Source organism: Labeo rohita, chromosome 20 (genome assembly GCF_022985175.1).
Source record: "Labeo rohita strain BAU-BD-2019 chromosome 20, IGBB_LRoh.1.0, whole genome shotgun sequence".
Taxonomy (NCBI): domain Eukaryota; kingdom Metazoa; phylum Chordata; class Actinopteri; order Cypriniformes; family Cyprinidae; genus Labeo; species Labeo rohita.
This window is the reverse complement of record NC_066888.1, coordinates 21,942,393-21,954,401: the sequence shown is the minus strand read 5'-3', so window position 1 is coordinate 21,954,401 and position 12,009 is coordinate 21,942,393. Positions and strand designations below refer to the sequence as shown.

The 12,009-nt window shown below is 37.3% G+C and overlaps 1 protein-coding gene across 1 annotated transcript; it reads left to right on the top strand.

Annotated features, from left to right (window-relative positions):
- The first annotated feature begins 6 nt into the window (after positions 1 to 6).
- On the top strand, positions 7 to 11,362 carry selp (selectin P). Its single transcript, XM_051139402.1, has 18 exons — positions 7 to 99; positions 285 to 348; positions 450 to 818; positions 1,322 to 1,429; positions 1,513 to 1,698; positions 3,034 to 3,222; positions 3,450 to 3,635; positions 3,816 to 4,001; positions 6,117 to 6,302; positions 6,463 to 6,648; positions 7,194 to 7,382; positions 7,726 to 7,911; positions 8,341 to 8,526; positions 9,617 to 9,802; positions 9,963 to 10,148; positions 10,397 to 10,600; positions 10,718 to 10,840; positions 11,240 to 11,362. Exons 1-18 carry the CDS (start codon positions 97 to 99, stop codon positions 11,302 to 11,304), a joined length of 2,988 nt encoding a protein of 995 aa, XP_050995359.1. The 5' UTR covers positions 7 to 96; the 3' UTR covers positions 11,305 to 11,362.
- Positions 11,363 to 12,009: the final 647 nt, after the last annotated feature.

The following is a 12,009-nucleotide window of genomic DNA, read 5'->3' as shown; positions in this document are numbered from 1 at the left end:
TTGACAAATCACGTTTGACAGTAATTTCGTATGCATCAACTGTGAACGTGTTCCTAGAAATCCTCTCAGAATAAATGAAACTGCATAGCTGCAATCATGGTAAGATGAACAATTTGCATTACTTTATATATATATATATATTTTACAGCTGTTGATTATACTATATATTAATGTATGAATCAAACAATGAATATTACTCTAAAAAGCATGCGGACCCTCTTAGTTTTAATGACATGCATAAATAACATCCTAATAAACATTCATATGCATTTCTCATCCTTCAGATGGTTTTGTGGATGCATTCTAGACTACTTGGTTTTCTTGTCCTTGTAACTGGAATTTATAATGGTATGTTCTTAATTACTCTATTTCACTATTAAAGCTGTTCATAAATGAGCTACGCATTATAATAAAATCAAGTTTTGATGCAATGCATCTGTGCATAACAGTGAAGGCCTGGACTTACCATTACAAAACAGACATTAATATGGACTGGACAACAGCTCGTCAGTGGTGTCAGAAGAATTACACTGATATGGTGGCCATCCAAAACCAGGAAGAAGTTGAATACCTTAACCAAGTTCTACCTTTCAGCCAAGCATATTACTGGATTGGCATTAGAAAGATTGACGGTTACTGGACCTGGGTTGGGACCAACAAGCGTTTGGACTCTGAAGCAGCAAACTGGGCGAAGGATGAACCAAATAACAAGGGATCTGGACAAGACTGTGTAGAGATCTACATTAAGAGGAGCAGAGAAACAGCCAAGTGGAATGATGAGAGGTGCAGCAAAAAGAAAGCAACTGTCTGTTACTTAGGTGAGCACACTAGATAAAATCAAATACATCAATATTAAAAGTTTCATTTTAAATAAATTAGAAAAAAAAAAGTTAAATTATAACGTTTTGTGTATTAAACATTGCAAATGTATATAATAATGTACACCACAAATGCTTAGGTATGGCCTTACTGTCGTAAAAGTATGTATATATATTTTTTGTGCCGTATGATATTTTCACAATTTCATATGCATGGTTAAATAAAATTTAGTTTATAGCCTACGTGTGGGATCCTTGGCCTAAAAAACGTTGAAGACCCTTAAATCCAACTCAATTTGCAATGATAAATACGATGATAAATTAAAATAATATGGCTAGAAATAAGATCAAAACAGTAAATCTTTTTAATGAGCACTGTATTCGAGGATATTATTTGCAGTTTAATGCACATTAATTGCTGTTGAATAATAAATGTACAGTGTATCCAATTCAGAATGAAACCTCAGCCCTCATTTGCTGTCATCCTATTTTCGTGTTTGCAGCCTCTTGTTCAAAGAAATCCTGCAGTGAGCATGCCGAGTGTGTGGAGACTATTGGGAACTACAGATGTCAATGTCACCCGGGTTTCAAAGGCCCACGCTGTGAGGAAGGTGCTGTACAATCGATCCATGTTAAAATATTTTTTCTTCATTGTCTGCATTTTGTAGCTAAGTTACCATTTTCACTTTTGCAGTTGTACAGTGCTGGCCAATTGGAAATCCACAGCAGGGTTTTGTGAAGTGTGATGGTGTCTTTGGAGGATTTCATTTTAACTCGTCATGTCAGTTCCAATGTGCCACAGGGTTTAAGCTGGAGGGGGCACAGAGGCTACACTGCCTAGCATCAGGGCACTGGGATAACGCCCTTCCTGTTTGCCAGGGTACGAACCACAATATTTTGCCACACCCTCCAGAAAAAGGTACAAATCTGTCAGGGGTGGTACCTTTTCAAAAAGTAATGATATGTACCTTTAAGATACCGATATGTACTATTTAGTGGTTAATAAGTTCGCTTTTGTATTTTAGGATACTACCCCAGTGACAGCTTTGTAGCTTTATTTCTAAGAGTGCATGGATGAATTCCACAGCAGTAGGCCTAACTCTAATACTCATATCTTAAAGGGGTGCTATTATGCTTTTTCACTTTTTGAATTTTAGTCAGTGTGTGGTGTGTATGTTTGGGCATGAAAAGATCTACAAAGGTACAAATCTCAAAGTCCACTCCAAAGAGAGATATTTAGTTTTTAAAAAAAATCCCTTTTCAAGAACTACAACGAGCGCCTCCTTGGACTACAGCTTTTGTTTTCCGCATGTTATGATGTCACTACGCGGTCCATTAGAATATCATTAAAATAAAAATATATATATATAAACACAAGCATTGACTAGAGTGGCTGCGTCTGAGCCGCAACGCGCTGCAGACGTGTGCAGTGTGTGGTAAGAGATTTATTCATCATACAGTGTAGTTAGCTTCACTTATAACGCAAGTGTTTTTTTAAAATTCATAAACTTGCACTAGACTAGGCTAGGCTAATCAGTGTTGATGTTCTTCGATAATGCAAGGCTGCTCCAGCTTATGCTGGAGGTTTCGGGCAATGAAACTAAGTATGTAAATAATTAAATAAATTAGCATGATAATATCATGTATTGGCGATCTTGCAGGCTAAAGATAGGACCCAACACTACTGTAGCGTATTATGTACTCACCCTCTATGCATCCTAGGTGTATATGTCTTCCTACTTTCAGATGAATGCAATCAGAGTTATATTAAAATTTATCCTACCACTCCCAAGCTTTAGAATGGCATAGACAGGTGTTTCTCTTCATCAGTCCAAAACAAGTCCAATAAAGTGCATCCATCCATAATAAAAAGTGCCTCACATGGCTCCGGGGGGTTAATAAAGGTCTCCTGTAGCGAATCAATGCGTTTTTGTACAACAAATATCTATTTTCAAAACGTTAGAATCACTTTAATTAAGCCATTTGTGCCAGGCTGGGAGAAAGGTATTGTAATAATGTAAGTTATGTGAAAAATAATGTGTTTTTCGAACCAGGCATGAAAGCATGTTCTAGTACACCCCCAAAACAAAATCAAGACTTTGTAAAAAAGCATAATAGGACCCCACAAACTAAAAAATAAGTAAAAAGTTATTATTTTATTTCTGATATGTTTAGATTTAACCTGTTTTAATTTTAAATAATGTTACTGTTACAGCTGTTCAGTGTCTGCCCATTATTGATACCCCTGGTGGTTGGCGTATGAACTGCACTCACCCCCTTTCCATAAATAGCTACGACTCCAGTTGTGATTTCGAATGTGAGGATGGATTTGAGCTTAAGGGCTCTAAAACAACTTTGTGTGACCAGACTGGGCAATGGACACACAAACCTCCAACTTGTACAGGTACAGCACATCTGCAGAACAATCCTCACTGAATCACCAGGTAGTTGCTGGTTCATACATGTGCACTGAATATGCATGCTGACCTGACTGAATTGTGTTGAGAGGAATTGTGCATTTCCCTTGCCCTCATTTCTTGAGAAATATTTTAATGTTGAGTAACACTGCAAGACACACCCTAGAATTGCACAAACTGTCAAAACCAAGCAATTATTCTGTTGCTATTGCAGTGGTAACCTGTAATGCCATTCTGGCTCCTGCAAATGGTCATCTGACATGTGCTGATCCTTTGGGAAAATTCTCTTTTAATTCTTCTTGCAATATTTCCTGTGATGAGGGATACAAACTGAGAGGAAAAGCCACACTCACCTGTCTGAGTGCAGGCAATTGGTCAGCACCAACACCTGTGTGTGAAGGTACATGAATTTATATATGATTTCTCAGTGTCACGAGTAACTACATACACATTTCCATCACAATGTGAGCTCTATAATTTTTAAGTGCACTGCCAAAAAAGAGCCATAAATAATACTGTTGTACACTCACACAAATACAGTGAAGTCTATAATCTATCTTGTCTCTTCTTATTTTGTCAGTTGTGAAGTGTGACCCACTGAGGCCCATTCCACATGGCTTCCTGCAATGTCATGACCCTGTGGAGGAGTTTGCTTATGGCTCCACTTGTTGGTTAAAATGTGATACTGGTTTTGTCCACACTGGTAAAAATTTCACTCACTGTACCAAACAGGGGAACTGGAGTCATATCCCTCCTGTTTGCCAAGGTAACATTAACAATACACTCTAAAAAATGCTGGGTTAAAAAACAACAATTTCTGTGCTATTTGGCAACCCAGCATTTGGTAAATATTGGGCAGAACACATGGTGGGTTATTTTGATGCAGCTTTTGGGGTTTTATGCATTAACCTATTTGCAAGTTGTTGTTTGTTTTTTGTTTTTTTTTGACAGAGTTCTAGGTTAGTCAACCCATTGAAGGTTTTTCTTTTTAAATACTAAAAATGCACTCTAAAATCTGTTTTATATATATATATATATATATATATATATATATGTGACTCTGGACCACAAAACCAGTCTTAAGTTGCTGGGGTACATTTGTAGCAATAGCCAAAAATACATTGTATGGATCAAAATGATTGACTTTTGTTTTATGCCAAAAAATCATTAGGATAATAAGTAAAAATCATGTTCCATGAAAATATTTTGTAAAATTCCTTGTGTAAATATATAAAAACTTCTTTTTTGATTAATAATATGCATTCTTAAGAACTTTATTTGGACAACTTTAAAGGCGATTTTCTCAGTATTTAGATTTTTTTGCACCCTCAGATTCCAGATTTTCAAAAAGTTGTCCTATCCTAACAAACAGATCAGTGGAAATATTATTTATTCAGCTTTTATGTATGAATCAATTTGGAAAAACTGACCCTTATGACTGTTTTCCCTGGTAAAAAAAAAAAAAAAAAAAAAAAAAAAAAAAACAGCATATGCTGATAGGTATAGGTTTTGATGCTGGTTAGGTATGTTTTGGTGCTGGTTTAAGCTGATCTTTTGCTGGTTTATACTGGTCCTTAGCTGGTTTATGCTGGTTTATCCAGGTCCTTGACCATCAACATGACCTGCATAAACCAGGAAAGGACCAGCAAAGACCAGTAAAGGACCAGCTTAAACCAGCACCAAAAAAAACCTAACCAGCATCCCAGCATCAAAACATTCCTACAAGCATATGCTGGTTTTTTCACAAGGATTTGTGCTCCAGGGTCACTTATATAGGACAAGAACAGTTTATGTACACTATATTTTATTCAATGTCAAGTCAGTCTTTTACAAGCATAAAATCTTCAAAAACATGTAGTGTTTCAGCCCTAGTTGCGCATTCGTTTGGTGGGAAGTGAAACTTCCATGGAAGAACACAAACCCTGGTGAAAAAAACCAGCATATGCTGGTAGGTCTGTTTTGATGCTGTTATGCTGGTTAGGTATGTTTTGGTGCTGGTTTAAGCTGGTCCTTTGCTGGTTTATGCTGGTCCTTAGCTGGTTTATGCTGGTCCTTTGCTGGTTTATACTAGTCCTTGACCAGGACCAGCTTAAACCAGCACCAAAACATACCTAACCAGCATCCCAGCATCAAAACATACCTACCAGCATATGCTGTTTTTTTCACCAGGGAAATGACAGCTGAAGAATGTATCCAGTTTAAACTGGTTTGAAACAGCTGAGTTACAGAAAAACAACCCAGCAAAAATGGGTAAAATGGGTAAAAAACCAGAAAGGTTCTTCAGATGTTAAAGGTTCTTTATGGAACCATTTAGACAAAAAAAGGTTCTTCTGTGGTATCGTGAAGCGCCTTTATTTCTAAGAGTGTAAGTCTGACTGAACAGATCGTATGTAAAGTATTTTTGTTGAGAAGTTTTTCAGTCCTGTCCTAACATAAAAAGAAATGCCATTAAAGAACTATTGTGGGTTCCTGAAAGAATCTTTAAGGTAACAGCTCTTAAAGGGATAGTTCACCTAAAAATAAAAATTCTGTCATTAATTACTCAATTTCTTCTCAATGTCCTTACTACCTTTCTGGGCCTTGAACGTTTCAGTTGCACTTCTGCATATGCAGGGTCAGAAAGCTTTTGGATTTAACCAAAAATATATTAATTTGTGTTCTGAAGATGAACGAAAGTCTTAGGGGTTTGGAACCACATGAGAGTACGTAATAATGACAGAATTTTCATTTTTGGGGGAACTAACCCTTTAAAATATTTTTTTTAGATTAATAAACCTTTTAACAAACATGGAATGTGTTTGTAAAATTAATTATTTATTTAAATCTATTTTTTAAATAATGTAAAACATAATTATAGATCTTTTGATTTTCTGTTCAATAGCACAGCAGTGCAGCCCCTTAACTGACCCCTCTCATGGTACTTTAACCTGCACTCATCCTAATGGCCAGTTCAGCTTCGGTACAGTGTGTGAAGTGAGCTGTCAGATGGGTTTCAAACTGCATGGCACACACCGAATAGAGTGCTTGGAGATGGGGAAGTGGACAGACACCCCACCCTTCTGCTTGGGTAATCACTTTTGGGTGTTCCTATTTCACCTCACACATGTAATGATGTGTCAACTTCTGATATTTCCTATTCATCTGTCACCTCATTAAAATTAAATAAAATTAAATTAAGATTAAACTGCTGATTATGTCTGTTGACATTTATTTTATTTTTTTCATAGCTCAACAGTGCCCCCATCTGACCGCCCCAGAAAATGGCTGGGTGAATTGTTCTCATCCTCACTCCCTGTTTAGCTATGGCTCACAATGCTTTCTGGGATGTGAGACTGGCTTTGAGATTAGAGGAGAGCCAGGCATGGAGTGCTCTGCTTCTGGAAACTGGAGTCAAGAGATGTCCTCTTGTGCTGGTATCTACCTCTTGGCAAACACAGAATTTGGTTGATTTTTTCGGGAACCAATTCTTAACATCAAATGAATGTTCTCTTTAGTTTCTGTTTTTGTAACAGACATTCTCAGAATCTTCTTGGAGCCGATTTTTTTTTAGCTGGGCTTCCCCTTTTATTTATAGACTGATAAAGGCCTTGACCAGATGTTTAAAACTGATCTTATTTTGGATCATGGGACATTCTCTCAGAACACAAAATGACCGCTGACAAATGTATCCAGTTTAAACTATTTTGGCATAGATTACCCAACAATGGGGTTACACTGACCCAGCACTGGGTAGGTATGTGAGGGGGTTAATCATTTGTATTGACGGTAAAAATGACCCAGCGGCTGAGTTACAGAAAAACTACCCAGCACCTGGGTAAACTTAGTGAAAATGACCCAATAAAATGATCCAACAGGCTGAACCCAGCATTTTTTTAGAGTGATACACATAGGCACATCTTCAGTTCATATTGTAGTTTTAGCAAAATCAGTTTATGAGATGCTTCTGGTTTTCCCACAGCCGTACAGTGTCCACCCCTCTCTGATGCACCAAGTTATGGAAGTATGACCTGCACACACCCTCTCTCCACCAACAGCTACAACTCCAGTTGTAAGTTCAAGTGTGAAGAAGGTTTTGTGCTCAAAGGTGCAGATTTCACCCATTGTGACCAAACTGGGAACTGGACACACAGCATCCCCATTTGTACAGGTTTGGCATCAGTTCATATCATTTTGGTTCCCCTAATAGCATTAAACCATTCTGCATAAAATGTAATATATTATTATATGTATGTATAATTAATATATACAGTAGTCAACATTTGAAGTGGATCAAAACCTTTCGTCAGAGTTGTCCAAAACAACCAAAACAATACCCATTCTTGTCTTAGGACAACTTTGATAAACTATTTTGATCCACTTCAAATTTTTTTTTTTTTTATTATATAATATATTATAAATATAATAAAATAATACAGGTCTAGGGATTTCAGAATTTTTTAACTGATTTTGAACAGATGTAAAACTCATCACTGATCTCATTCAAATTTAAGCTGTGGCTTGTGACCCTCTCGTGACCCCTGCAAAGAGCCACCTGACCTGCGCTGATCCATTAGGAAAGTTCTCTTTTCGATCTTCTTGTAATGCAACTTGTGAGGAGGGATACACACTGACAGAAGAAACCACACTCACTTGTTTGAGTGACGGCAACTGGTCAGCACCAACGCCTGTGTGTGAAGGTAGGTTTAAAGGGATAGATCACCCAAAAATGAAAATTCTGTCATTTATTACTCTCCTTCATGACGTTCTAAACTCGTAAGACGCTCATCTTCGAAACACAAATGAAGATATTTTTGATGCAATTCGACAGCTTTCTGACCCTGCATAGACATCAATGCAACTAGCATATTCAAGGCCCAGAAAGGTAGTAAGGACATCGTTAAAATAGTCCATGTCATTGTGACATCAGTGTTTCAACCTTATTTTCATCAAGCTACGTGAATACTTTTTGTGTGCAAAAAAACACAAAAATAACTTTATTCAGCCATTTCTGCTCTTCCATTTCAGTCTCTGCCGCACGTTCATGATAGTACTACGACAAATGCATGTGGTGATACTGATGCAGGAGCCTTTGTTCATACACTCCTATGCTGTTTTTGTCTTTTCAGTTATAAGATGTGGTGCTCTGGAGTCTGTTCAGCATGGCTCTGTGCACTGTCAGGACCCCCTGGGGGAGTTCAGCTATGGTTCCTTGTGCTGGCTGGAGTGTGTAGCTGGATTTACTTTAAACGGAAGTAATTCTACTTACTGCACCTCACAAGGCAAATGGAGCCAGGAATTTCCTGTTTGTCAAGGTAAGCAAACACTCTTGATACTCTGTGATGCTTAAATAGGAAGAATATTGGGTGTCCAAGAGCTTTACACTCTTAAAAATAAAGGTGCTTTAAAAGGTTCTTCACAGCGATGCCATAGAAGAACCATTTTTGGTTCCACAAAGAACCATTCAGTCAAAGGTACTTTAAAGAACCATCACTTTGTCAACTTTTTATAATCTGAAGAACCTTCTTTTGCCACAAAGAACCTTTTATGAAACAGAAAGGTTCTTTAGATGTTAAGATGTTAAAGGTTCTTTATGGAACCATTTAGACAAAAAGTTCTTCTATGGCATCGTGAAGCACCTTTAAGTAAGTTGAGACCGAACAGGTCGTATATAAAGTATTTGTGTTGAGAAGTTTTCCAGTCCTGTCCTAAAATAAAAAGAAATGCCATTAAAGAACCATTGTGGGTTCCTGAAAGAACCTTTAAAGGAACAGTTCTTAAAGGGATAGTTCACCCAAAAATGAAAATTCTGTCATTAATTACTCATGCCATTCCAAACCCATAAAACATTCTTTCATCTTCAGAACACAAATTAAGATATTTTTAATGAATTCTGAGAGTTCTCTGACCTGCACAGACAGCAACATTCAAGGCCCAGAAAGGTAGTAAGGACATTGTTAAAATAGCCCATGACATCAGTGGTTCAACCTTAATTGAATCAGTGGCTCAAACCTTAAACAAAAAATAATTTTTGTAAGCAAAGAATAAAAAAATTAAGTACTTTATTTAACAATTTCTTCTCAGTGTCCTTACTACCTTTCTGGGCCTTGAACGTTTCAGTTGCGCTTCTGTCCATGCAGGGTCAGAAAGCTTTTGGATTTAACCAAAAATATATTAATTTGTGTTCTGAAGATGAACGAAGGTCTTAGGGGTTTGGAACCACTTGAGAGTATGTAATAATGACAGAATTTTCATTTTTGGGTGAACTAACCCTTTAAAACATTTTTTTAGATTATTAAACCTTTTAATAACATGGAATATGTTTGTTAAATGAATTATTTATTTAAATATTCTTTTAAATAATGTAAAACATTATTATAGATCTTTTGATTTTCTGTTCAATAGCACAGCAGTGCAGCCCCTTAACTGACCCCTCTCATGGTACTTTAACCTGCACTCATCCTAATGGCCAGTTCAGCTTCGGTACAGTGTGTGAAGTGAGCTGTCAGATGGGTTTCAAACTGCATGGCACACACCGAATAGAGTGCTTGGAGATAGGGAAGTGGACAGACACTCCACCCTTCTGCTTGGGTAATCAATTTTGGGTGTTGCTATTTCACCTCACACATGTAATGATGTGTCAACTTCTGATATTTCCTATTCATCTGTCACCTCATTAAAATTAAATAAAATTAAATTAAGATTAAGCTGCTGATTATGTCTGTTGACATTTATTTTATTTTTTTCATAGCTCAACAGTGCCCCCATCTGACCGCTCCAGAAAATGGCTGGGTGAATTGTTCTCATCCTCACTCCCTGTTTAGCTATGGCTCACAATGCTTTCTGGGATGTGAGACTGGCTTTGAGATTAGAGGAGAGCCAGGCATGGAGTGCTCTGCTTCTGGAAACTGGAGTCAGGAGATGTCCTCTTGTGCTGGTATCTACACCTCTTGGCAAACACAGAATTTGGTTGATTTTTTCGGGAACCAATTCTTAACATCAAATGAATGTTCTCTTTAGTTTCTGTTTTTGTAACAGACATTCTCAGATTTTTTTTTAGCTGGGCTTCCCCTTTTATTTATACACTGCTAAAGGCATTGACCAGATGTTTAAAACTGATCTTATTTTGCATCATGGGACATTCTTCACTACATACTCTCCTTCTGTTTCTCTTTGAAATGACAGCTGTTCGTTGTGAGCCCCTTTCACTCTCTCATCCTCCTGAGCTGGGACTTTCACCATCAATGAACTGCTCTCACCCTCATGGAAACTTCAGCTTTGGATCTCAGTGTATATTCCGGTGTGCCGAGAGCCACAAGCTCAATGGAACCAGTCAGCTCATCTGCACCTCCAGTGGGTACTGGACCAACTCTCCACCCAGTTGTGCTGGTAAGACTCTTTCTCAGTGGAAAATATTGCACTTTAATATTGCACATCCTGAATTTGAATAGCACTTAAAATGAAAGACCACTAAAACTTTATGACAACATCTATTATGTGCTTTAGTAAAGGAGATGTCAGTGATTGCTGGCCTACAGACATATGCAGCTGTGGGAGCTGCTTCTGGAGCTGGTCTACTTCTACTCGGAGGGCTAATGTTTCTGTTGATGCGCCAATTTACCAAAAAGGGTAAAAAATTTAATGATCCTTTTCCATTCTTGGCATTAATGTTTTTTAAAACCTTTAAACTAATAAAAAGTGTGATTTATTGCCATTTGACAACAACATTAGTTGATATTTAAACATTTAATTTAAATTTTACATTTAAATTTTATTATTTAGTGCTAGTTTAGCTTTAGCATGTCAACCTAGCTTAAACTATTGTAAAACGTTAGGCCAATGATGTGTGTTTGCCTAACACAACAAAGTCCAATACAGTCACTTTCTGGAACAAATAATTTTTAGCTCTAAAACATGCTGATAGTTCACCCCACAAAAATTAGATTTTCATTTTTGGGTGAACTATCCCTTTAACTGCCATTTCTAACAGTATCTTAACAATATTTACTGTATTTTTCTCCACTGCAGCTCATTATGGTCTGAATGACTCCTTATGGGCAGAGAATTTGAACCCAACATTCGAATTTAATTAAGTAAAGTAATTGAAATTTTCCATGTTGTTTTGTGTTTGCAATAAATATTTGAACTGAACTGTGTGTTGTGTGTTGAAACATCCACATGCCAGTAGGCTAGTATGGATTTATTTGTACAGTAGAAACATTTATAGTTTCCAGTATTGTCATATTCTAATAATGTAATATCTGTAGAGGGTCATTCCTATCTTTGTGACCTCACTAGGTATGTGAGAGACAGTATGAACACTGCCAGAAACACCCTGTTGTCCACCCGTTCACACACCCACTGTTTCATATCGCCTCACCCTGGATGTGCTGCTCCAGAAAAGACACACGGGCCAGAATGTGCTGCCTCTGGGCATTGTGCCCACTGTCACCCAGGCCCAAAGTCCTGACTCTGGCCTCTAGTTGCCCCTTCACCTTGTTCCTTCTAAATGAGAGGCTTTGCGGTCTGAAGGTATATAGACTACAAGCTCCAAAACATTTTATGTCTAAGAGGTTTTTTTTAGAATAACATCTAAAGTTTTGTGTGCAATTTTTGTAATTTGATTTTTGTTCAGTTGTGAGCCTATTTTAGCCAATATAATAAAGGATTAGTTCACTTCCAGAAAAAAAAATGTGCAGATAATGTACTCACCACCATGTCATCCAAGATGTTCATGTCTTCAGTCGTAAAAAATTTTGTTTTTTGAGGAAAACATTTAGGGATTTCTTTCCATATAA